The 27,267-nt window shown below is 33.8% G+C and overlaps 1 protein-coding gene across 2 annotated transcripts in view; it reads left to right on the forward strand.

The window, feature by feature from the left end:
• Nucleotides 1-26,443, forward strand: part of ASAP1_1 (Arf-GAP with SH3 domain, ANK repeat and PH domain-containing protein 1) — a 53,498-nt gene extending 27,055 nt beyond the window's left edge. For both annotated transcript variants that reach the window (XM_051218044.1, XM_051218045.1), the window contains exons 15-25: nucleotides 879-1,125; nucleotides 2,495-2,829; nucleotides 6,011-6,125; nucleotides 8,076-8,684; nucleotides 10,540-10,672; nucleotides 11,644-11,783; nucleotides 12,257-12,302; nucleotides 16,183-16,451; nucleotides 19,109-19,283; nucleotides 22,392-22,588; nucleotides 24,240-26,443. In XM_051218044.1, the coding sequence (XP_051064475.1) occupies nucleotides 879-1,125; nucleotides 2,495-2,829; nucleotides 6,011-6,125; nucleotides 8,076-8,684; nucleotides 10,540-10,672; nucleotides 11,644-11,783; nucleotides 12,257-12,302; nucleotides 16,183-16,451; nucleotides 19,109-19,283; nucleotides 22,392-22,588; nucleotides 24,240-24,317 (2,344 nt within the window). In that variant the 3' untranslated portion in view covers nucleotides 24,318-26,443. The remainder of the gene's footprint in view (nucleotides 1-878; nucleotides 1,126-2,494; nucleotides 2,830-6,010; nucleotides 6,126-8,075; nucleotides 8,685-10,539; nucleotides 10,673-11,643; nucleotides 11,784-12,256; nucleotides 12,303-16,182; nucleotides 16,452-19,108; nucleotides 19,284-22,391; nucleotides 22,589-24,239) is intronic.
• Nucleotides 26,444-27,267: the final 824 nt, after the last annotated feature.

A 27,267-nucleotide genomic window follows, 5' to 3' on the forward strand; every position in this document is an offset into this window, starting at 1 on the left:
AATGTGTGTGAAAACAACCAGTGTAGCAGCAGCTTCTGCATCAGTAGGCTTCAACATACACAGAGGAAAAAACTAAGATCCTTAAATACAACACAGAATACACCAATCCAATCACAGTTCATGGAAAAATTATGGAACAGGTGGAAACTTTCACGTAACTGGTCAAAATCATCGATAAACGTGGAGGATCTGATGCAGACGTCACTGCAAGCATCGCAAAGCAAGGACACTATTCCAACAGTTGATGTATATAAGCGACTCGAAACAACTGTCTGTCAACCAATATCAAATTCAGAATCTTCAATTTGAACGTCAAGACAGTTCTACTGTACGGAGTTGGAACTTGTAGAACTACTACAACCACCATCTAAAGAGTGCACGCGTTTATAAACAGTTGTCTACGTAAAATATTCCAGATCCATAGGCCAGACACAATCAACAACATCCTGCTGTGACAGAACAAACCAACATGCATGTCAACAGGAAAACAAGAAAAGACACTGCAGGTGGATAGGACATACATTACGGGGCAAGCACTAATGATATCATTAATACCAATTAAGAAAAGGAATCAAATAAACTTCAGCTTCTAATTCCTCACACTATGTTATAACCCTCATTTAGCCCTAGTAAGTAGGTGGATATTCTCAAGGTCCCTAAGACACCACTCAAAGGTTGTATATACATTTTAGTCTCACTGTATTATTTAGTTTATACTCTGATTCTCTCTTCTGGATCTGATATAACGTAACTACTCTTATTGTTGTATTGACGTAATATCGTAGTATACTCAAGAGAGAGAGAGAGCGAAATATTTCAAACCATCTGTTATATCAATCTTCAATTTGAATAATTTTATTACTTTTTTTAATTTTTAGTGATCCAACTGATGGAATGACACAAAGACGTAATTTTATTAAATCAAAATATGTTGATCGACGTTTTATCACGAAAACAACATCGGATTCTTTAATTGTAACATCGAATTCACTAGATTATAATACGAACAATAATAAATCTTTCTCAGATGATATTTCAACTACTCGTGATCCTATTGCAGAACGATTTTTAAGACGTGATCTGTTAAGAGCAGTGAAAACCGGTAATTTATCATTACTTATTCAGGTAAGATGATGACTAGTATTAGTGATAACTGATAGATAATTATTGTAATTCATTGTGTCAATAAATTAATAAAAATCAGGGAGAAATCAGCGAAGAAAAAACTTTCAGTCATTGTTATCATGAACCGATTTAAGTTAGACTACCATTGAGAAACTGGAAGCACCGGACGGCTGTTTCGTCCTAGTAAGGGACTGCACGGCTACGGTATCGCATACGGGACTCAAATCCAGGACTTTAGGTCTCGCTCAAAGACGTTTCACCATGGAATCGGTATGCAACCTTTGTAAAAGTCCAACTCGAATCAATGCTTTCTATAAAATCATTTACTTAAGCTTCATATTCTTATGTTTAATTGTTTGATAAATATATGAGTCCGTAGAAGAATAAAAAAGAGTTTACATCATATAGTGATTTATGATTTCAAATACCAAAAGAAAAGTTTCCATGCTGATTGTGATCGGTTAGAGGATAGAAGAGAATGAAAATATTTTACAGGTCACAAATATGCGTGGTAATTGTCCACCTAGCAATTAAACAATAATCACGGGAATTTTTTAGAGGATAAATCATAACTGATCACAGTTCTAAACAACAATCGGGAGAAACAAACAAATGTAATGTAAATTCATTCCATTAAACAAGGCAGTAGCTATCTGAACTCAGTAGCTAAATGGATATATTCTTATCTAAGAGTGAACGTCAACTCTTGGATGTGGTAGGTACATCAAGCTGACGAAACAGAAATGGAACGAAACGGCGCGTTGTGAATTCTACTCCTATTCACTATCCATCTCTGCTTAAAATAACAGTTTTAAAGAAGTACAAAGTAATTATAGAAACAAAATTAAGACCAAGATGTACTGCAGAAGAGAATTAAGCTCATGGAAGAATGAAAGGTTGTACGTGTTGCTTCGGCATGCAAATTTAAGGTTTGAATTGGTAGATTTACAATACCTCACCAGGACAGTGCATAAGTTTTCGATTCAAACTCCTCTCGTTGCTTCCATATATTTTACCGTGTAGATTATTTTTGTTGAATAATTCTTTCGGGGCAATCTGCCCACATTTGATGAGGTTCTCCTGTAATGTGAACTACTATTTGAAAAAGATTTAGGGACAACCAAACTAAAACGTGACATAACTCTTCGTGTCTTAATATTCCTTCATACATTCTTTTTTCCTGTCTTCGCGAACCATATTCTCAGTGTTCAACACTACTACGTAGTTTCAACTATTTAACTTTGGTCAAGCACATATTTACCAGGTTCTAAGTTGATAATAACTAAATGGCTCAATTATGCTTACTGATTATTGGATTAATCAAGTCATTTTAATTCATCACTTCATTATTTTTTCGTTCTGTTCATAGGTATTTGCTGAACGACTAGATCCTATGACACCATTTCAACCAGAAGATAACGATGATGATTCTTATTCACTTTTGCCTGGAACAACTGCGTTACATATAGCTGTTGAGAAAACTAGTAAATTTTTAATAAAATCCAGATTAAATTATTCTCATGGAAACAACGTTAATGTATCTGATTTAAGTGAAGAACAACAAATAACTGAATCTTTTTTAAATTTTGATAATAGTAGTAATCGTGAAGCAACAACATGGAGTGTAATTGATAATCATGAATTTGAGAAATCACCACATAATAATTTACCATTAGTGGAATTCATCTTACAAAATTCTTCATCGTGAGTTTATCCCGTTTCTTTTGTTTTTCTGTTCTTATTATTCCTTTGTTGTATGTGTAATGTCAAAAATCGTAGATGTACTTAAATGGTATTGAGTCTTGTGTGATCAGGTCATTAATAATTGAATAGAGTTTTATATAGTCCGATTATTGATTACTTCTTGCAGATTATCTGTATAGGACCAATCATTTTCTTTTGTTCAATAACCCAATGACAGTTGAAATCAATACTTAGTGCCTTTCAGTTCAGGATACAGTTTCTCTCATACTTGCTCACTCACTATTTAGTACAGAACAAGATGGCAACAAGTAGATAAACTGCTACTGTATAGTTCAATTCATAATTCTATACTGGTGTGATACTACTTACGCCTGTTACCTGTCGTGGAGATCAGAAGCCGCCAACGAGAATTCTCCAAGCAACTCTGTCTCGAGCTCCCATTCCTAGTTGTTTGCAGTCGCTATTCATTCGTTGATGTCTGCCTCCGATTCTCGACTTAATGTGTTCCTTAGTCTTCCTCTTTGACTTCCACCTTTAAGATTCCGAGTTAGCACTTGCCTAGTGATTCCGTCTGATGATTTCCGTAATGTATGTCCTATCCACCTACAGCGTCTTTTCTTACTTTCTTGTTAACCTGGAAGCAGGTTGTTGTTGATGGTGTCTGGCCTATGGTCTGGAATATTTTGCGTATAAAACTGTTTATAATTGTGTGGACTCTTTTGATGGTGGTTGTAATAGTTCTCCATGTTTCAGCTCCACAAAGTAGAACTGTCTTGATGGTCGTATTGAACTTTCCGAATTTTGTATTGGTTGACAGACAGTTAGCCAGCACGAGCAGCCATACGTTTACTCGGAATCCTAATTGGTCCCTCTCACCTAACCCTGCCCGTTTGAGTGTAAAACAAAATCTCAGCCTCCACTGTATGAATCGTATATATTTCAGACATACGTAGTTTATATACAAGCAGACCATACCGCATCATGCCATGAAACAGAATATAGTAATTATAGAAGATGAAGTTAAAAGTGGATGTGAGTACAGAAGACTGTAACTAAATGATTTGGAATTACTCAAGAACAGTAATTCGTATAACAGTAGCCAACAGTTCAAATGAAAGCTTATAATAAAAGGAACATGTATGTACATATAATACAGTTACTTAATAGTTATACAATAGTTACCATTCACTTTTTCTTCGTTCAGATATAACACTCATGAATGACCAGCGATAATCATCCCCTACTTGATACTTTAGGATATTTTCATTCTTCCACTTAATACACATTCTCATTGTGCATTTTTTTCCCTTAAGCAAAACATTTGATTAATGGTAATGAATCATCGCCTCGATTTTGTAAATGTAAAACACAGGCTTTAGATACACAGAGACTATTTACCAATTCACTTACAAGTGTATTATGTGTGTATATGTGCGCATTTATACATTTCGATATGTTTTTTGTTTATTTATAGACAACTTGTTTTGTTTTTTTTTTTGTTTTTTTTAAAAAAATTTCCTGTATATATATTACTGTTTTATAAATTGACCCGATGTTGTATTCTTTTTGAAGAGGGGGGCTGTTGATCCTTCCTTTTCTCTCATTTTACAACTGACTTTTTCCCCCCACTTTGAATGGATGAATAGTGGATGTCGTGTGTATGTATGTGTTTATTGCATGTTGTATGAGTAAGCTATTGTAAACGGTTTATGAATTCTATTTAAATTGTATCGTAATTTCCTACGGTTTTTTATTAAGGACTGGAATTGATCAGTTTTTATATTGGTATTTGTGTATCCTTGATATTACTATTAAGTTGCTAGATTTTTTTAAAAAAATTAAAGGTGGATTGTGGCCTGTAGTGGAATCCAGGACTCAAGTTTCATCCTACTTGGTTTTTTAAAGCTGGATATATTTTCTATATCTCAGTGTTGATGTTCACATCGAGACTTGAACTTCACTTTAAACGACTATTGTGGTATCCATTTAGCCTACTGAGGCTAGATAGCCACTAATCTACTCAGCGGTTTTAGGTTAATGTGTAAGAACTTAAATTAATCTATTCAGTTAATAACTATCTTAACTCATTAACTTAATGGATACTTGAAACAATGAGTAGCTTACTAATGATATATGCAATAGATAGGAATTCAGTTTGGAAACATTCGCATGTTTTCTCGTAAATATCAACACTAAGACACAGGTACATCCGGTTTACGGGCCCCAGACAGGATGAAACTCACTCCATTGATTCCACTCCTAGTCGCTACCCCGCTTTAATAAATGCCTGTGAATTAGTTGATCTCTGACTTTGTTCACAAATTAAGGTTGTGACTTGCTGAAATTGATCCGTACAATTCTATATGTCTTTCTGCATTTCTTAAATGCGGTTTCAATTTTTTTAAACTCAGTATTTTTTCTATAGGGTTTACGTTGAACTAAAACGTGTAATGAAAGTGTAGTATAGGGATAAACCAGTCAGAATCAAGAAAAGGATTGCTTTAACACGATATTTAAGAGTGAAAGAATTTTATATCATATCACCCATAAGGAGAAATTCTGGTAACGTTTCGTTCTCTGATCTCAGAGTGGTTTAATCATCGATTCCTTTTTTATATCACATCATTGGCACTAAGTTCAGTATAGAGTGAGCTATTGGCATATTTCAACTACCTACAAAATGTATTCAAAAGAGGGAAGATACAATTTATCAACCTGTTTTATGATAGAAGGAATATGGATATACATATAATGTAGTTACTTAATAGTAATCCAATAAGAATATATAATAATAGCCCATAAACAATTCCTAGATGTTACCATTCATTTATTCTTCGTTTGGATATAACACAGCCGATCCAATTTAATTCACCGACAACTAACATTTCGAGAATCAAGTCAAAAGGGGTGGCAATTAAGACAGATATGTAAACAATACTAGGGCACATGTGTCAATAATAACCGATCAAGATCAAAGTCTATATATATTCATGTGATTAGTGATTGGATACTTCCAGCGTTGAGTTGGTCTGTTTCATTTTCATATATTTTATTTCGCTTTTTAATCTACTTCTCGATTTTAAGGGAAATCTCAAATAATGTCTTGTTTGTTCAAATTACAATTATCAGTGTTCTTTTAACTTTTTTATCTGATATTTGTGTTGTATATTTACATTTGAAGAGGTAGTTTAAAACGTGCCAATAAATTGGGTGATACAGCACTACATCATGCCGCTCGTTATGGATGTGTGGATGCATTAAAATTAATTGTTCAAGCTGGCGGGATTCCAACACCAGTAAGTATCTATTTTTTTCTGTTATGTTCTAGCTTCATGATATCTGAACACATCGACGAGCTTGTTACCTCATATTGTTGTTACATTACTGTCAGCACGATCGGGTTACTAATTATAGAGTGGTTGGATTATAGGTATCGTTTAATGACTTGTTCAGTTTATGTCTAATCAGCATCATAGACATTCTCTTTATCTAGTGACATTATGACTTTTTCCTGACCACAATATGTCAACGGCTGCGAATTACTTATCCCTAACGGTTCAACACATACCTACTTTAATAATCATTCAGAACACGAATACGACGGCCAGATCTATCTTATATTAACAATCGACCCATTCTATTCTTTATAGCTAAATATAAATTCGATAATATACAATAAATACCTGACTGCACAACAAGACGTATCAGATATTAAGTCATAAATAAAACAAAACTGAGTAATTGGTCTATAATTAATTACCGCAGTGAAAATTAGATAATAAGATTATTAAATATGTTACGTAAAATTAGAATTAGAAATCCAAGTCCCACAATTAACAAAAAAACATTTACGTTTACGTCCTATTTCAATTTCGATTCCTACACTTATGTAACTACCTGTAATAATTAACTGATTACGAAAATGCACCTTAGTTTCAATTTTACTTTTACAAACATTGTGTAACTAACTAAGTGACTTAAAAGCAACATTTAACTCTGTAAACCTAGAGGTTCTGTGGCTTTGTCTGTAATTGAAAGGTGTACCTCAGAAATACCTAAACCTTGTAAAGACTCTTTACACGAACACTACTACGGCGAACTATCATCTGATTTTACAACCTCAAGTGATGTCCCACAGAGCTGTCTATCTCTATTTTGGTTTAATTTCATCATAGACCTACTGCTGGAAATAACACTTTCGTCGTCTGAATTTTCGGGAATTGATCCCCATACCAGGAGGTCCATTCACTGACTTAGAATACGCAAATGACATAGTCCTGTTTGGTGTAGACGCTGATAAAATGCAAAGTCTTTTGGTAGCATTGAGCAACAATGTCAGGATGTTTGGCATACGTTTCTACCCCTGTAAATGCAAATTTTATTTCAGGACTGGCCTATGTCAACACCTGAACTAGGGATAGATGGTGTAGTAGTCTAACGCATGGACAACTTCACTTATCTCAGAAGTCTGATTACCCCTAATGGGTGGGTGTCTGGCGAAATCTCAACAAGGATTCAAAAAGGTCGTTTGGGTTTTGTCAACTTACGTCACGTACGACGAAGATGAGATTATCCGTCTATCAATTAAGGGATGAGTATATTGTACAGTAGTTCGTGAAACGTGGCCATTATATTAGTATAGGGTTCTGGTAAAGAATTAATTCAAAGGAATTATTTCTTTGTTCAACTTGTCTTTTTTTTTTTGAAAAAAAAATTCATTTCATCGTCTCAATGTGATATGGTAGTACATATTTGTTCCGGACTCTACTTTCATCAGACTACTTGGTTGGGGTCCACGTGACTATCGTAACTAATGGTTGGAGACTCTGTGACATGACTCACAATTTATCACAATGACGTAGGTGTATACACTCTCTGTCTCCCCTTAAACTCTGAGGTTAAAATTGCTTTATATCTTTCTTTCTACAAACTAATTCCTTCTTCCTGTACTATATCCTTATACACAATATTTCTTTTATACATTACTACCATTGAAGTGACTACCTTTATAAATTTGGTTTTGATCTTGTTGCGCTAATGAGTGAGGCGTGGCAACTTGGACCGATGCATATATGTGCCTGGTCCTACGTTGTAGATGACTGACTGACTTTATCATAAATAACTGGCACTTAATCGATTTACATTTTAAGTGAGAGTACCTGTTTACAGTCAGTTAATTTTTTTCTAATGTACGTGTTTTATACTTCTTTTTCTCAACACCCCCCCCTTCTCTCTGTCTTCTACAGATACTCCAATTAACTAATCATAATGGTCAAACAGCATTAGATATTGTAGAAAATGCATTAATACAATACAAATTAAATAATACTAATACTACTACTAATAATAATAACAATCATATATTGTTATTAGATGCTTATAAAAATTGTCAACATATTCTTAAATTAGCTAATTTCATTGCATCTAATAATTCATGTAAAAATAATTGTTTAATTACTGATTCTATTGGTTCATTATTTTCTAATACAAATGGATCTATTGATAAATTATCAAATTATCGTAATAATTTAATAGAATTATTAAATCAATTAAATTCAATCAATTGGTATCCATTAAATATTTCATCCATAACAACACCATCATCATCAGCATCAGTAACAACATTATTGACAACATCAACAGTTCAATTCATAAATAATGAAAAAAATCATTATTTCTATAAAGATAATATAGATAAAAAGATAATAACAATGACTACAAATACATTGGTTACAACTAGTTCACCAAGTATTACAAATGTACCTATGTCAAATAAATTAGAAACAACTCATAGTAATAATTATCAATTAGGAACATTTTCATTGTCTCCTATAATGAAATGTGTGAATCAATTGGTGAGTAATTTATTATATTTATTTATTTAAACAAAAAAATATATATGACACACAAAGGTAGTTAGGATACTGTCCGGTAGCCTACATTGACGTAGGTAGTTTTTTTAAGAAGTCACTATCCAAGCCTTTGATCTAGAGGTTTAATGCACGAACAAAATAGTGGAACAATGTTAGGAGACTTGATCCCTTTGGTGGTCGATGACCAACAATACATTCGTACGCTATTTGTTCTCTTAGGATCCCGGAAATTATGTGCACCACTAGCTTGGAATCAGGTTTTCTTAAATCCTTTGAGTGGATGCTCCGTACCCACCAACCTGGCTTAAACCTCCTTCCAGACATTCATTTTTTGTTCTATCAATTTGTAGACAAAACCTCTGGCTCGAGAAGAGATTGGTTAGGACTTCTCTGGCAGATGCTATATATAAGTGGCCATATGAGAGCATTTCGAGAGGCAGAGCGGAGTCTCCTCACTTGGTGAATAATATTTCATAAATGAGAGGACGAAAAGCTAATGTCTGGCGCTTCAATGGAGTTGGTAGTTATAGAAGATCCACCTAGGGGAGTTAGAAAATCCTGATTGCAAACCAATGGAACACTTGAGCTCCATGGTCCTGAGATTATAAATGGCATATGAATCTATTGCTGGTCACCGGCTACCATAAAATAGCATCTCCTAAAGTTGCTCCACTGCCCTGTAGATTACATCTCTAGGTCAAAGGCTCAGAGAGTGGTCTCCTAAGAAAACCACCACCTGGGCATTATCATAGCTCATACACAAACCAATTGACTTGTGTGGCGCGTATGTATTCGGTACCCCTTTCTACCAATATTTATATGTTCAAATAAATAAAGGCGATTACAAGTTTACTCAAATTTTGTTAACTGTACTAAAATCTTACTCGTAACGACAACCTTAAGCTTAATAAATTATTACATTTGAATTTGTTACATTCTCTGAGCTGTATGGTTCAGTCGTAAAAATATTATTGTCTTCCCCGACAATATGATTATCACATACTTTTTAAAAAAAAGAAGCATACAGACATTGAAAATCTTCATTACTAAACTATTCAGATAGCTGGACATGAAATACTTATGGAATACTCATCCGGAGCTGTAAATCATTCTCCTTCATCTCAAAACAATCTCATAATAAATGAACAAATTAATTGTACTACTTACAACTACTATTACTCTTTTACGTCTTTTTCGATTGTAAACGTTTTAAAAATTAACTGATTTTATGGTTTTAATCATCGTAAATTTATGAGATAGCTGACATTTATGTCATTGTCTTTTGCATAAACCAAACAAATCAGTAAATGTTCACAATACATTGACTAATAGGATTTGAGTTAGCCTAAGTTCAGCAGTCCTGACATCTCCATATTGGCAATTATCATGTGCTTACTAGGGACTTGCTTTGAAGGGAAATTTTACAAGCTCTAGTGAAAATTTGTGACCAGCTGATTTAAATTCATGTCAGATGTGACTAAGCCAAGGTACCCAATAAAGACAATGGAAGATGATTGCGCAGTATCATGGATTGATTAAAGTTAAACTTGTACACGATTAGGTCCTGGGCTATTGCACGCTAAATCGAAGGCCCTGAGTTCGATCGTCGGTTGTGCAGTTGTGGATGTTCGCTGCTGAGGACAAAATAAATGCTCTGTTCTTTCAGGTTTCTAATAGTTATCTAATTTAAATTGATTCGTGATGTTAATGCGATTCTTATTGTGTTTTTTTATGTGGCAAATCTTTTTGCTAACATCTACATCTACCTTCCTCTTCTTTTTTGTGTTGTGCATCCATTCTGGAATTGGAAAAAAAAATTAATTAACTACAACTGTAGATTTCTACTCGTAATCCATGTGAATCGTATACACCGAAACCAAATTCAACTGGGAAACAAATAACCTTTGATGAAAATATATGTACCACAGGTAACAGTGTCACACCAACTTCATTAAATAAACCTACACGATGTAAGTGTTTTCCTTTCTACTCTGCTATACAAATCTACATAATATCTGCTCATATTTTACTCATTTTATTCACTAAGATACAAAAAACAAACATCTTTAACCACTGATCATGTTTAGTATGCCTATTCCACCCCAACCAAACAGTGTTTATATCTATCCATATGGCTCAGATCAACTACTAAGGATCTTCTTGAACTAACCTGATACAATTACGACGTCTACTTATCTGTCATTCAGCTAGTCATAATCAGCATAAAAACTGATATAAATGTGTACACTTACTCAATATGTCAAACCACATTAGCATGAAGTAATGAAATTAATAGGATGAATAGCAAAGGATATTGGACTAATCTAGTAGCAGTGATAATGAGCAAGAATGAATATTGAGAACATGTTATGCAATGGTACATGTGAAGGAATACTGGGACTCAAGGTTCAGAGTAAGATGAAGAGTGATGAATGTTTATGTGCCATTGTGACTGATTCTGTGCTCTCATCCAACGTCCTCAACCTCTGTTCGTGGTTATCACGCATAACGCATTATCTGTTTACATTATAAGTATTACACATTTTGATCATCACCGAGTTTGAAAACTTAATATTAGTTTAATCCTAGTGCTTTCAGTTTGTTTGTAATAAGTCGGGTCAATCCGATCGAGTAGTGGGTGCTTTCTATCCGTCCATGTTTCTCTCAATTTTCCGAGGGACATATGTCTATATTTATGAGAGAAGGTGTATTCATATTTTGATTCGAGTTTACCAGCAAAGCTTCTTGTTCATTACATATCTTCTCGTTCTAGGAACAGGTTAGGATCTCAAACAGGAAGCATACATCCACGTAACAGAATCAGACAACCATCCAACACAAAAGTTTGCATTAAATTTTAAGTTAATATCTCCTCTTCATTATCATGTAAACTTATTGACGTCAATACTATTATTATCATTTCATCTTCTTTATTGTCTAGCTTACAGTCAGTATTCACCTTCAATTCATTATGGTAGCGCATTGGCTACATTACCACGTAAAAAAGGTCCTGCACCTCGTCCACCATCTGTAGATGATCAAATGAATGATCGGAGTGGAATGACAATTAACAGTACTGGTGTAAGCAATAAATAGTTTTCGTTTTGTTCAGTTGTTAATAATTGATTATATGCTCTATGCTTCCAACTTCATTTTTGATAAGATTCATCATAAACGGGTGTAAATAACACTTTGTTTGATGAATTCCCCTGATTGTTTTACATTAGGTTACCATGTTCATAAAAGAAATGGCATTTCAGAGTTTTGAATCCGAGGTGGGTTATATTATATGTATATATATGTGTGTATATTCACTTCATTCAACGTAATAACTATACACAAATACACTTGTTATCGGTTTCAAAATTTGAAACACTTGCAATTTTCACTTTCCATTTCATTTCTTGATCATATAAATATGCACTATTGATACAATGCACTACTAAGTTTTTGATTCATTGCTCATCGTTTTACTGTCAATTCGAGTTATTGTTATTTTGTTGATATGTACCTTAAATATTCATCGTATACTTTGTTTTTTATCATTTTCGTAGTGTTGGAGTACCTTCAATCGGTTGGATAATAGTCGTACATCATGTTGTAAGTTGTGTTCATAGTATATATGTAACTAATAATACGTTTAAGGTATTGCGCGACCATCCTCCATTGTCTTCGGTGAGTAACTGCCTCACACTTGACACGTTTGAACTCCATTAATAATGACTCAGTAATCTAGAGGTTAAGCGTTCGTGTACAAGACTGTAGGTCCTGGGTTCTAGTGTCGCGTTCACGATCGTGGATTTCACCGCTGAGGAACCCCGTACTAAGACAAATCGGCCGTCCAGTACTTCCAGGTTTTCAGTGGTGGTCTAACATTGATCGGTCCATGATCTCATTTAAAACTCAACAATCTCTAAAACCCTGTACTGATAATAATATGTTTGTTTTATCAAGACATAATTCCATCTTGTACACCACGGTTTGATTTTAGTTAGATAAATATCGAAAACTGCGAACGCAACTGGATAATTGTTTCTTCTCTGTTGTGTGTATTGAAGACAACGAAAGATGGTCAAGCAATATCGTGGATTGATTGAAGTTAGACACCTAACTTCGTTGGATGCTGACTCAGTGGTGTAGAGGTTAAGCGTTTGCAAACGCTGTCGGAGGTCCTAAGTTCGATCCTCTGTGATGTGATGAATTTAGCATAGATATCATTATTTCCTTCACTTTGGCTTTGACTAAGGTAGACACCAAAAACTGCATATAATTGATGAAATTAATAGGTTCTTTCAAGATCTGGTAGGTTTGTTTACTGTAAGACTTATTCTTAACTCCGAATCCCACTACAATACATGAGAATGTCTCTATTCTCTTTTCTTCCATGACCGCTAACTAAGGTGAGAATTTGAAACTTGTATAAAAGCCTTCTTATATCATGCTCTCTCTTCAGTCAACTGAGAAACCTGAACGTGTTGACCCGATTTTTGGGCATGTTATTGAAACGTATTAATTTTTGTGCCTATTTCACAATAGTTTTCCAACAGCTTCTCTCGTCCAGAATATTCTTAGTATTTTGCATCTCTCCTCCTTAACATTTTCTTTTTAGTGATTTGTTGTCGTCAGTGGTATGTTAGGATTGACTTTTCAATCTTTTTATTTTAGTTAATCTTTATTTTTCATTTAGTTTATTTAAACACATAAACATTGGTACAAGGAGGCACAAAATATGTATGCGCCACACTGCTTCATTTGGTTTGCGTGAGGGCTGGGATATCGCCCGGATGCCCATACCGAAGCAGGTTATTTTCTTGAGGAGGCACTCCCCGAGCCTTTGACTCAGAGATCTAATCTATAAGGCAGTGGAGCAACTTTGGGAGATGCTACCTTATGGTAGCCGGTGACCAGCAACAAATTCATATGCCATTTATTGTCTTAGGATAATGGAGCTCATGTGTTCCATTAGTTTGCAGTCAGTATTTTCTAACTCGTATAGGCGGACCCTTCATGTCCACCAACCAGGTTAAAGCACCGGACATTCGCTTTTCATCCTCCCAATTTCGTAAACAACAGTACTGTCGCATGAAAGCAGTGAATAGCACTTCTCTGACATCGGTTATATACGCATGGCTGTGTGTGGGCATATATACCATAATGTATTTTGCGATAACTGTCGTTAGAAAGTAACTAAAGTCATCTACAAACAACTTACGATCAACAATATACATATTTAATTATTTATTTATAATTCACAAATAATAATTTTCAATTGTTCACTGCACTATTTTGTGATCGGTTTCATAAAATCACCCATAATTTTAGACTCATCATGTCAATAATATATGCAAGTGTGTGTGTGTATGTAACTGCACCATAACATATAGACATGAACAGGGTGTTTTTATTTTATAAACACATAAATTCGTCATTCGTTTTATTCGGCGTTACTGACAGTTTATGGCTGGTAGATGGGAGATTTGAATAATATTTCCTTAAAATATTATCATGTTAATGTTAATAAAATTGTTCATCTCTTATCGATTAGCTTCATCACCAGGCTACTGTTGTAGATGAAATCGACGACAGGATGTTTCAATCAATAATACATGTTTTTTTTACTCATTTGGTTAATAAATTTGAACGTTATCCCAAGTGTTTTATATATTCAAGGATAGAATAATCATTCCTTTTTTTACATTATTCAATAAAAGTGAAATATCTGGTACTTTCGAACATTTTTCTCGTCCATTTTATTAGTTGAGATCATGAAGCTAGACCACCATGGAAAATCTGGAATCACTGGATGGCCGTTTTGTCCTACTGTGTGGGACTCCTTAGCAGTGCGCATCCATGATCCCGCCTCGCGAGATTCGAATCCATTTTAATCATTTAAAGCTATATATAAACAAAGTTAGATGATTTCTAGAAGTTGAATACAAGATGCTCGTTGTTTCGTTCTGTTTAGGATTGTAGCTGTTAAATTTGGAATAACTCAGGGATAGTAAATCGTATTCTAGTAGTCGATAGGTCAAACGGAAGCTTATAATTAAAGGAATATGAATATACATATAACATAATTACTTAATGGTTATACAATAAGAATATATATAATAACAATCCTAACAGTTATCACCCATTATTCTTCCGTATATAACAAGAAAGGCCAGTCAATTACAGTATTAAACATGACATGAGAAGATTCAAACAACCAATATAAGATGAATTGTCTAAATATGTCCTCTATAAACATGACTTATCGAATAAATATAAAATAAATATCGGGAATTTTACAGCTTAAAATGAAATCCTCAACGCAATATTCACTCAATAAATGAACAGTCAGTCATCTACAACGTAAGGCCAGGCACATATATCCATCAGTTCAAGTTGATATACCACATTAGCACAACAAGATGAACACCGGACTCATAGAAGTAGTCACTTCAGTGGTAGTAATGTACAAAAGAAAGATTGTGTATAAGGATATAGTACAGGAAGAAAGAATTAGTTCATAGAAAGATATGATGCAATTTTAATCTCGTAGTTTAAGTGAAGACATAGAGTATATACGCGTACGCCATTGTGATCGATTGTGAGCCATATCAGAATTTATCATCTAAATTAGAACACAATTTTATTGAATATTCAAAAGTAGTTGTCAATTTTCGGTTATTTTAATTCTGTCTACCAAATAGTTCACTAAATAATTAATCATCAAACCATCTTAGTTAATAATCAACCTTTTGAGGGTATTTTGAAAAAGAAAAACTAGTTAGTTTCCATCATACAGTCCTCTCTCAAAAAGATTTCATTAACTGTTCTAACAGTGCGAAAATGGTGTATACGGAAAGCAAGTATCCTATGGTTAAACATAGTTTGTGAATACAGTGAGTTCACCTATTGGGGAATGAGGCAAAAGAAAATCTTGTGAAACCCTGTTTTCAAACTAATAGTTTAAAAGAGCTTCTAGATCTTATGGGAAAGGCATATGAACTTATTCTCGTTTTGTCATCGGTATCTCATGATGTTGCTCTACTTCATTGCTCTGTCGGATCAAATCATCACGTCAAATTATTAGGGAGTGTGACTTCTTAAGAAAAAATATCGACTACCCAAGGTCGTGTAATCCTAAAAGTACCCTCGTTTTCCTATACATAAACTAACCTTGGAGTAAAGCTTTTACTCTCGATTCAGCCCTTCTCTCTAGTGTTGAAGTTGTCGTGTAGTTGTTTGGGGTTATCGGAATCAGCTAGAAAGAAAGTTTGGGTGTATGTATCGGCAGCATGATATGTCACCTTGAGAATCTACGTATTGACTGTTTCAATTCACAAATGGGTTCTTGGGAGAACACTGGGTATTTCTCTTATGTAAAACACCAAACTTCACATTCCAAAATGAATTCTCCTGTATTGATCTTTTGAACGTTTTTCTTTCTCTTTATTAAAGTCTTCGTTTATTTTTCACCGGAAATTCTGTTTAGCCTCAACTGATCATGAGAAATCATTGCCTAGTGATCATATTGACATAATCCTGGATGTCTTGGAAGAGAAGCCAATAATTTCTGAATCCCTCAATACTTCTAGTCCTATCACGGCTACTAATAAAACTGGCACAATGTCTTCAACAATCAAAAATTCTTGTATTCCTATTACTACTTCTAGTATCAACACATCCCCTGCAATTCCACCTAAGCCAAGTTATTTATCTAATGCAATTTACTCAACTTTACCTAATCGAAGTTCACATCTGGTAACTATTGTGCCTTATGTTTATAATTTATTATTATTATTATATTTATTACCTCAATAATCTGTTCTTTTTCATAAGTTGTTTCTTATCCAGCATAGTATATCTGTGAAAGCGTGTGTTTTAATTCATATGTACGTGATTCAATCAGTTAGTTAATACTAATGTAATGTATGTATTTTCAAAATAGTGATGAATTTGTAGTTAGACATCTAACTTTTGGCCAATAAAGTCGTAGGTGTTCGAACCTCATTTTGTCTTCTTCGATTTGAACAACTCTCACAGATAAAGTGTTAAACGAAATAAAAATATGCATTTTTTCCTGATAAAATGTTTATAGTTTATATTATTTCGTCCTGTTATGGGGCTCCTTAACAGTTATCATTCATGACCTCGCATCCAGGTGTCGAATCGATGACCGCACAATATCATAAATTAACTGAAATTAGACATTAGCGTTATTGGATCCAAATTCAGCAATCTAAAGGTTAAGTACTAGGTGGGAAGTCCTGTGTTCGATTTCCAGTAAAAATCAGTCATGGATGCGTACTAGGACGAAGTGGCCGTCCAGTGCTTCCAGGTTTTCAATGGTTGTTTAGCCACGATCAGTTCATGATTCAAACCGCTTAACTTCGAGAATTTCCACTATACTTATGACAATTTTGCTGAAAAACTTAAAAAGCTATCGATTATTCCCATTTAGTTTACTGACGTATGTATCTGATTTACAGGTATACAATTATCAGCAAAAGTTGCACATCTCGCTAACTGTAGTATTTAATACGAACCGACTTACTTCATGTAGCTGGTTCCCTTACATCACAATTTCAAACAAATAACATTTGTTTTGTAGAATACAATAAATTCATTCTGTTGATTTTTTGTTTCCTCCGTAGTTACATATAAGCTAATAGGTTGAGTCAGTTTTAAATATTACTTGAAATTTTGTAATTCTAGTAAGAAGTTGTGACCGGCGGAGTCCAACCATGTTGGATATCAGACATCTATACACTTACAGACAATGAGGGTTGCGCGATTTAGATACACACCGTTGGATGAGGTCTTAGTGGCCTAGGGGTCTAGCGTTCGTGAGTTTAGTCATGTCGTTCGGTGATGGATACACACTGCTGAGGAGACCCATACTAGGATGAGACCTCCGTCCAGTGCTTCCAGATTTTCGATAGTTGTCTAACTAAATATTGTTAAATACTTCCAGAAGTCTTCAGTATATCATGGCTACACCTAGATCTTTAAATAATCGTGTCTTCTGTACGTAAACTAACCTTGAATGAAAGATTCTGTGCTTACTACACACTTTTGCTCTGCCTTTCGGTACTCATGTGTAGGCGATTCTAAAGAACTGACAAGTGGTTAAAAATAGAAGTCAAGCTTTCAGATACCATATATATCATTAGAAAAGAAAATAATAGTAATATAACATTCATTCAGATTATAGGTAACTAGGAAAGAACCATTTCAAGTTGCACTCTTTGAATTAATGTTATCTTTAGATGTACAGTGAAAAACACACTTTTCGAAAAATATATTATTTACACTGTTCATTTGTGTTACTTAGTGTTGAAAGTTGAACACTAACACTTTTGTAAATAGTATAGTTCATACATTTTGTTCCCTGTTGATTCTTTTCAGATCAATAACAATTTAGTTTTGTCTTATTGATACTATTTAGTTTACATCACGAATTGATTTTAGTTACATAACCATTGAAAGAATGTAGCATTAATCAAGTGTTTCATCCTGATTATAGAACTCATTGTTAGTGTACATGACACCAACCTCTACCATATGGATGGAACCTAGGACTTTCAGATCATAAAATGATTGTGTAACCCACAAATCATTAAGTTAACATCTATTGATTTACTTTGTCTAACTTTATTCAATCATCATCCAATTGAGATTAATATCTTAGAGTGCCTAACTGTTCTCCATGATCTATTAACACTTACCAGTAAGAATAAACATTATTTAAAGAGATAAATTTCATCTATATGAGCTAAATCTTATTTCACATTTCAATTGTAGCTAGTTAACAAGATATTTCGGAATATGTGTTACATTCAACCTGTAAAGTAGATTTGTGTTTAACCCCAAGGTATTGGTTGCATGCTTGAGGAGTGTGAAGAGTAGTGTATGAGAGAAAGAATCTGAAAGTAGAATAGTTAACTAACAACTCAGTGATATATATATACGGCGAGACTGTAAGTATGGACGAACCAATCAGATTTATGATAACAGGTCTTGGATTTTGGCTCGAAATTCTTTATCCATTTGGCTAAATGGCATCTTGGCATTTTATCTGACGCCAGTTCGTGATGAAAACCTTAAATATAATTTCTAACCACAATCCTTATTCTTCACACAGGTTTAAAATCTTCATTTGGACATTCTCAAAGCCGCTTTAGCGTCGCTCAAAGTTCGTCCGTAAATTGTAGTCTCACCATATATATCTTATCTTCATGTGGTTTGTAGTTGCGATCTTAAAATAAAAACTGGTCAAGTTCCCAATTTATAGTTTCACTTATGTTTATTTACTGTTTCCTTTCGTAAGATTTGTTATTTTCTCTAAGAAGTGAAATATATGAGATGAACCTCAAATCTTATTTCTCCTTTCCTCCATAATCTTTCAATTTTTTTAGAGTAGAAACAGTTCTGTTTCAGTTTGTTCAAATTTACCTGTCCTCTATGATTCTTCCTTCACGGAATCATCCCCAGATGCTTCTGTATCAACCAAGGAAGTTCAAATATCAACAGTGAATTCATCTAGTCATTTAGTTGATTCCTCAAAATATTCATTATCACAACTTACAAATGGTAAGTCTTTTTGTATTCCATTAGTTAGTTGAGTTTTCGTTGTTGTGGGAACAAATAGAGTATGAACCTATTGTTTTTGGTCGCTGGCTTCCGTAAAATAGCATCTTCTAATGTTACTGTACTGTCTTGTGGATTAGACATCTACGTCAAAGTATCTGAGAGTGGAGGTCCATAAGCAAAAACAACTACTTCGGTTTAGGTACTCGGGCGGTATCCCAACACACACACATTTTGTGAACCATGTGGCGCATATATATTTTGGTACCCTTTGTATCAATGTTTATGTGTTCAGACTAATATATGCATAATTATGCGAGAAAAACATCGCCTTTAAAATGATCGGAAAAAATGTGCAGCTAAAGTGTGAATACTCCGTTCGGCTGAATTCTCTAAATAAAATGGTTTGATTGTTGTTCTTAGACGTGTTTAAGCACTTCATGTAGGGATGAGCGTCTTAGTTTGTTTTTCAACAGTCTATTCAAAGTATCGGGTTCGAGTCCTGACATGAACATCAACTCTCGAATACAGGTACATCCAGCTAATAAGTCCCAAACGCGCATCATGGATTTCACTGGTAGCCACATTCTATCTGTTTTGTATGAGATTCTTAATTGTTTCACAAGCCGTAAATCAGTTTGCTCTGATTCCCTTTTATGTGGTTGGTTATCTTATTAAGTTTGAAATTGTATTAAGCCTTCATAAATATTACAAGTAAATAGAGTAAGTAATCTGTAGTCTTTTATTGTGTCATTACCTACTTATTTAAGAGTAATAATAAACAATAACTCCTTAGGCTGTATGTGAAAAATCTACCTAGTAATATTATGAAATACAAATGTTTTTAAACACTAAACGGATACGGGAACATATTCCTGCTTGGTTCTATAAGGGGGAAAAGAAAGCAGTTAGGAGTTCTATACTTGAACACCTAATCGACTGTAACCATTCCACAGATCCACAAATTGATTTTAAGGTTGTTTATATGATTCGTTCAAATCTACCCAGATTTCTTCGTATCCAACTTTTAAAAATAGCCATCCAGGAGCTTAAACCAGAATTATGCGTACAAATGAAGTACGTCTTATCGTTATCGTTACCTTGGCCTTAACTATTTTGATTATGATATTATCATTATTACTATTATTATTACTGCATTCTCATTGTTTTATTCGTAAATACTCATCATATCATCATATTTATTTTAACACCTCTACGACCTTTAATTATTATGACAAAAACATTTTAATCATCTTACTATATTCACTAAATCTAATGTTATTATTCGTAGTACGTAATCTAGTATTATAACATTTTTTATTACGTCATGGTTAACTGTGTTCACATTTCTTCACGGAATTAGTACTTTTACAAAAACAAGATTTTCATATATATACGATTGTACAGCTTGATAATAAATTCATTGAAAAGAGATCCCTTCGCTGAAATTCATGTTTGAATTTTAATGTTTAAATGGGAACTATCTGTCAACTAAACGTTATCATAGGTTTTGTGGAGTTTTTTGAATTTCCACAGATGGATACGCTTTACTGTAGAGTCTCGTACTAGAACAAAACAGCTCTCTAATTTTTCGTACTTATCAATGGTTTTTCAACTAAGACGGGTGCGTGATGTAGTCTGTGAGAACTCAATAAACCACACTATGGCTCCCTGTACTATTATTAATCATGTACTAACTAGTAACTGCGATTCCTGTAGTTCTATAGAGAAGCTGTGACCAGTAGATTTCAATCACAAGATACCAGACAGATAGCTATCCATCACAGACAATGGGATAGAATCATGTGATATCATGAATTAACTGAAGTTAGACATAAACAGCACCATATCCCTTCTCAGTGGTCCAGAAGTCAAGCGTCATAATGTTGATTATCACTCCAGGACTTGAACCTGATACTTTTCGCTTTCAAATCCAAAGCGTTATCCACTGAAATATTGGATTCAGATAGCTGTTGTCTTGTGAAATAAGAAAATCTTTTCCAACTGGTCGTTACCAGTTCATAACATTACAAGTGAATTATTACTTGCTTTGACGGCTCCCAAAAAACGCGAGGAAGCCTCCAGAGGCTGTAAGGGAGCCGAAGAGTTTATATCAAACCAGAACCTGATAGAACCTTCTGGAATATCAACGTGGCGTGCTACGATAGGATTATTGTATACTTTTTCTACTTGCCAATTGACTGATGTTATTGGACTATACTGAAGACTATAAATATCACTGTTTTTCTGTACATTTTAAACTCATACTCAGTAATCGCTTTCCCTGCCTCTTCGGTACTTTGCTTTGCGACTGTGAAGGATCCACGTGTTCGAGCTCCAATAGTTGTATACCGTATTCTGTCGTAATCAAGTAGAGGACGTAATACTATAGTTTGTTTATTCAATGTAACAATTCCTACTCAGATTGAAACTGAAAGTTACATTGTATACATAATCATGTTATTTTATATTAATATAAAATTGATGACTTCTTATGTTTTCTTTTTCCCTGTTAATTGTCATTAATTTTATAGTAAAGATCGAAGTCTTGATTAGGGCAAAACTAATCTATTGTATTGTGCAAAATCACACTCTCTTTGTAAAACATGAAAACAATACGTTCAATACACTGTTTGCCCATTTTCTTTGAGTTGTCTCTCACAAGCACCATTGTTCTTTTATCCCTGTTGTTTTCTTTCCTCGTCTGTCCATAAGAACTCTATTTTCAGTTCCTGATGCACACTACTTATATCTGTCTGTACAAGTAGCACACTTCACACTAGTGGCGAGATTACAGTTTCTGAACGAACCAATCAAATTTTGAATAGAATATCTTGAATTTGACGCGAAATCAATTCGTTCATTTGGTTAAATAGTTTTGGCATTATAGCTGATGTCAGTTTGTGATGAAAACCTTAAATCTAACTCCTAACCCTAACTATGAACTGCAAATATTAATCCTAATTCCTCACACTGGTCTATAGTCCTTCATTTAACCGTAGTGTATATAGGTGGACATTCCCAAGATCACTTTAACGTCGCTCAAAGATCGTCCATAAATCATAATCTGATCCAATTTAACTAATTTCATTGTATTAAATTCTCTTTCAGATAAATATGATTCTAGTCTTTATTCAACATCATCATTGAAATGTATTAAAAGCTCAAATAATTTATCAATATTCAATTGTAAAATAGGCGATCTATTAGAAGCTTTATATGATTGTGAAGCGGAAAATTCAGATGAATTAACATTTAATCGTGGTGAAATTATACAATTAATCGATAGACCAGATAATGATTGGTGGGTAAGTTAAATGATGATGATGATGAGAGATGGTTATTTCTTTGTGTTTCTTTCGAAAAATAAAAATCCAACTTCCATCATAGTAATGTCTTGTATAGTATTTGTGAAGGTGAAAATAATAAATAATTAATCGTCAATGGTATTAAGTTTGTTTTACCTATGAATTGTCATGTGGTCAATTCATAGGGTCAAATGTCGGGTTTTGTAGACCCGGTGAAATTATCATTATTTGTACACACAAATGTATATATATATATATATATATATATATATATATATATATATATATATTCACCAACTTAATGCTTTTCCATTTATCGTTCTTACCATCAACAACATTCCAAACTGTCATTCATATATGTGTACAGTTTTGTTTGTAATCTAAACCAGCATATTTTAGTCATGTAACGTTAATGCACGTTCAAATAACGAAGGGTTGACGCATTTATCACAACCTGGTATTTTATTTTGATCGTACCACTGACATTTTATCGTCTTTTGTGACCTTCACATTTTTTTATTGTGTATATTGTTTCTCATTTATGGGTTTAATTATGAAGTGCACCAATAACATGATTATTATCAACATCATGACTTTTGTCCGCCCAATTTTTGCAATTTGTTTTTTTAGCTACTAACAAAATATAAGTAGTACACTGTTAGTTTGATAATAAGTTAGCTTAACACATGCAAACGACTCATTGCTTCAAATCACATTACTCTATACAGAAGACACACTTGATGCTTTTTTCCGATGTAAATTCACTTCTGGTAGTTATATTCAACGAGTCTGTTTCTCATTAGCCTTGTGAAACTTTTGACTTGTGTGGCTATTAATTTGAATGCATGTTCACCGAAGGACCTAACGAACTATCCCAATATAAGTCACTTTCTCATTGTCATAATATCCTATCTATAAAAGGCTGATTGTAACATACAGTTCTCCACCGTAATCGTGCAACAAGAGCTACCCTAACTAAGGATATATCCACCTCTTTTCTATTTTAGATCATTACTGTTTGTGAACGACAGCTTACATACAGTCAAAAGAAACATCACGTTTTGGTTGACATAATTCGTCAAATGTTGCAATCTCAAGATACTGAGATAGCTTAGTTTACATGTTTTACGCTTTCTGACTCAACGATTATTGATAGCGTCATGTGAATGAATTATCACTTCATAAAATGGAATTTTACAATGAAAAATAATAACACAGGACCTGATATTTTTGGGGGCATCTCTATTATCCATCTTTATTATACATGTCAGTGACCCTAAACTTTATGAAATGCATTTCACAACAATACCTAGATCCATTCTCGTTGTTGTCCATACTTACATACATAATGAACCATAAAATGCTCCTCGTAACCTAATTAAATATATCTTCATTGTGATATTGTTTAATTCGTGTACAAAAAACTGAGATTTTGGTCCGACATAGATCACCTCAATATACAGAACTTGCTATATACTCGATCGAATAAATGAATTGTGACTAGCATTAGGATATAGAATATTCACTTTGTTTTATTTGAAGCATTTCAATTGGCTCCATCCAAATCCACGTTTAATAGGTAGTAACTAATTAAGATAAATATTTTAATCTTTAACGAAGCATTATTTTTTACTTTCGTTTTTTTTTATAGGAAGGTTTCATTCAATCAGACCCCAGTCGACGTGGAATGTTCCCAGTGACTTATGTAAAGCGTTTATCTGATAGGTGATTTATTTCAGTGCATTTTTATACAAGTTCATTTCTAACTTCTTCTTCTTATTCTTACCTTTATCAGCATTTTCACGGAATCTGTTCATATTGCTGAGCTACTGTCCACACCCTGATAATAATAATATAATTATTCCCATCATGTTTTTTTATATAATTTTCTTTTCTATTTATTGATCCTTGAATAAAACTAAACATTTGCCAATTACGAAATCACTTAGTCAATCATTAATGATTTTTGTTTTCATGCTGATTATATTATTGTTGTTTCTAAAGAGAGTGAGGATAGAGCAGAGTAACCACGTTAATATTTTTTTCCCAATCAATATTCAGATTTTCTTTTTTGTTGTTGAGTATATATTTCATTGCATTGTAATGTATTATTTTTTACACCTTTGTCGTTGTCACCATTTATATTCTCTGTTGTGTCCATGGTTAAGGAAGGCGTCGATGATGTTATTAAATGGGTTGTTAAACCTTTCTGTTAATGATTCTGTCTATACATATATACATATATATTGTTGCTGTGTGTATGTGTACATGTAACGTTGTTTTGTTTACTACGTTTCGTACACACACACATGCATACTTACATACACATGTTTATCATTTATGTATTATACTTCTATATAATATATCCATCATTTGTTGTATCTTCGTTTTCAGTATAAATTTGCTTCGAGTCAGTAGTAGTCTATACACATTAACTACAAGTACCGTTTATATTCTACAATCTACGTGTAAATTATACTGTATATCTTTATTATTATTATTTCTCTCTACTATATTTCCTGTATTCTTCAACAGAATGCATATATATAAATATACTACTAGTATAAGCTGTTGTATTTTCAGTAGTCGTTTCATCTCATCCTTTGGTTATTCAATAACTGTCAAATATAAAAGATCATATGTTCTTTTGTTCAGTCATAACTGAGCAGGAAATACATTTCACTATTTGTTTATCTTTTTTCTGCCTCATTCCGATTATCCTTTCCCTTTCCATCACCTATCCACTTTTGGCATATTGTTTCACACTTTTTTTTAAGACAACAATATGGATTATATCAATGAATAATTCATTATTAGTCTGTTTATCTGTCTTTCAATCATACTGATCATGATGATAATAATAATAAGACAAATCGCCCTAATTCATCATAGTCATTTCATGTGTATACACAACTATTATTTACTGTTGTTCTGTTTATTCTGATTATGTACCCTCGTACTGTCCTCTTCCCCCCCTCCCTTATCGCCGCTCATTTTCTTCTCTATGTATTATATTCTATAAATTGCTATAGTGATTCATGTTATCTTTTTTGTTTCTTCTTATTCTTCAAAATAAATAAAAAATATTTTCATCATATAATTTTGTTGATTTCACTACTGATTCTATTCATCAGTAGTAAGAGTAATAATAATAGAAGTATTATCGCTCACGCAATTTGTCACACTGATTATTCCATTGTTTTCACGGTTTGTTTGTTTGTTGTTTTGCCCTTGTCCATTGAGAGGACTATGATAATATTTGTCTATCCTACTCTATTCTACTCTACTATCTTATGTATGCATGTGTGTGTGTATGATTTGTATCTTGGATTCGAATTTCTTGCCTGTTTTTTTTATTATTTTTATTTCACAGTATTAACCTTCATATAATAATAATTCAACCTTATCATGTTCAATTATACCACTATTATTACTATTACGAATATTATTTCTGATAATTACTGTTAATAATAATAATAATAATTCGTATTTATTGAATTATTAACGTTTTTGCATTTCCTGTTATTGAATTGTTGTATGATTGAGAAATGAAAAGGGAGAAAAAGAAACACATAACATTTCGTCGTTTACACAAATGCCCTGGTACGGTCGAGAGTGGGGAGAGTCCGCTCTCTCTCTCTCTCGAAATGCTCTCACATGGCCACGCGTGTATAGCCTCTGCCAGGGAAGTCCTACTCACTGCATTCTCACACCACGGGTGTTGTTTACGAATATGAGAGGACGAAAAGCGAATGTCCGGCGCTTTAACTGGATTCCAAACCAATGGTGTACATGGGCTCCAGTATCATGCGGGAACAAATGGCGTATGAACCAATTGTTGGTCACCGGCTTCCATGGGACTGCATCTCCTTGTGGGTTAGACCTTCAGGTCGAAGGCTCGGGGAGTGGCCCCTTAAGAAAACCACCTGCTTCAGTTTGGGCACCCAGGCAGTATCACAGCCCTCACGCATATCGAGTGAGATTAGGGTGGCGCATATGTATTTGGTGTCTCCTTGTACCAATATCTAAGTGTTAAAATAATAATAATAATAATGTGTTGGTTAGAAAGTTACCGATAAATAACCCTGGTGTTACCTAGGTTGCATGTTATTTGACACTCGTCAGTACAGTGTACTTGTAATCTTGGAGAAATTAATGGGTTTGATCTCGCGTCCCTTCAGCTTTACAGTCAGAGACCCTATGATTTAACTGTTGGAGCTGAGATTTACCTTATTTAGGATTGAGGTTTATCAACATATTGGTCACTACTCAGTGATCAATCAATTGTAAACCAATATTAGTTAGGTAATCAGGAAGCTCGGGACAGCTATTCTATCTTGGTATTAAACTTCTCGATTCCAGTCCATGTCTATGATAGCAACGCAAGGGATTGAATTCAAGATATGGATAATTATCTAGGCTGTGAAGCTAAACTCTGATTTTCATCTTGCATGATAAAGACAATTCGGACTTATCAATCATTTATTGACCGTTATAATTTTATTACATGGAACAGAGTTAATGATTTTAATCATTGATTTACCAATGGATATTAAATATCTTGTGTAGATATTTGTTTATAAAGACTTATACCTTCTTGATGATGGTTGTAGTAGTTCTCCACGTTTCATTTCCGTACTATAGAACTAACTGTTTCGACGTTCGTGTTGAAGATTGTG

This window comes from Schistosoma haematobium, chromosome 7, assembly GCF_000699445.3.
Source record: "Schistosoma haematobium chromosome 7, whole genome shotgun sequence".
In the NCBI taxonomy this organism is placed as follows: Eukaryota; Metazoa; Platyhelminthes; class Trematoda; order Strigeidida; family Schistosomatidae; genus Schistosoma; species Schistosoma haematobium.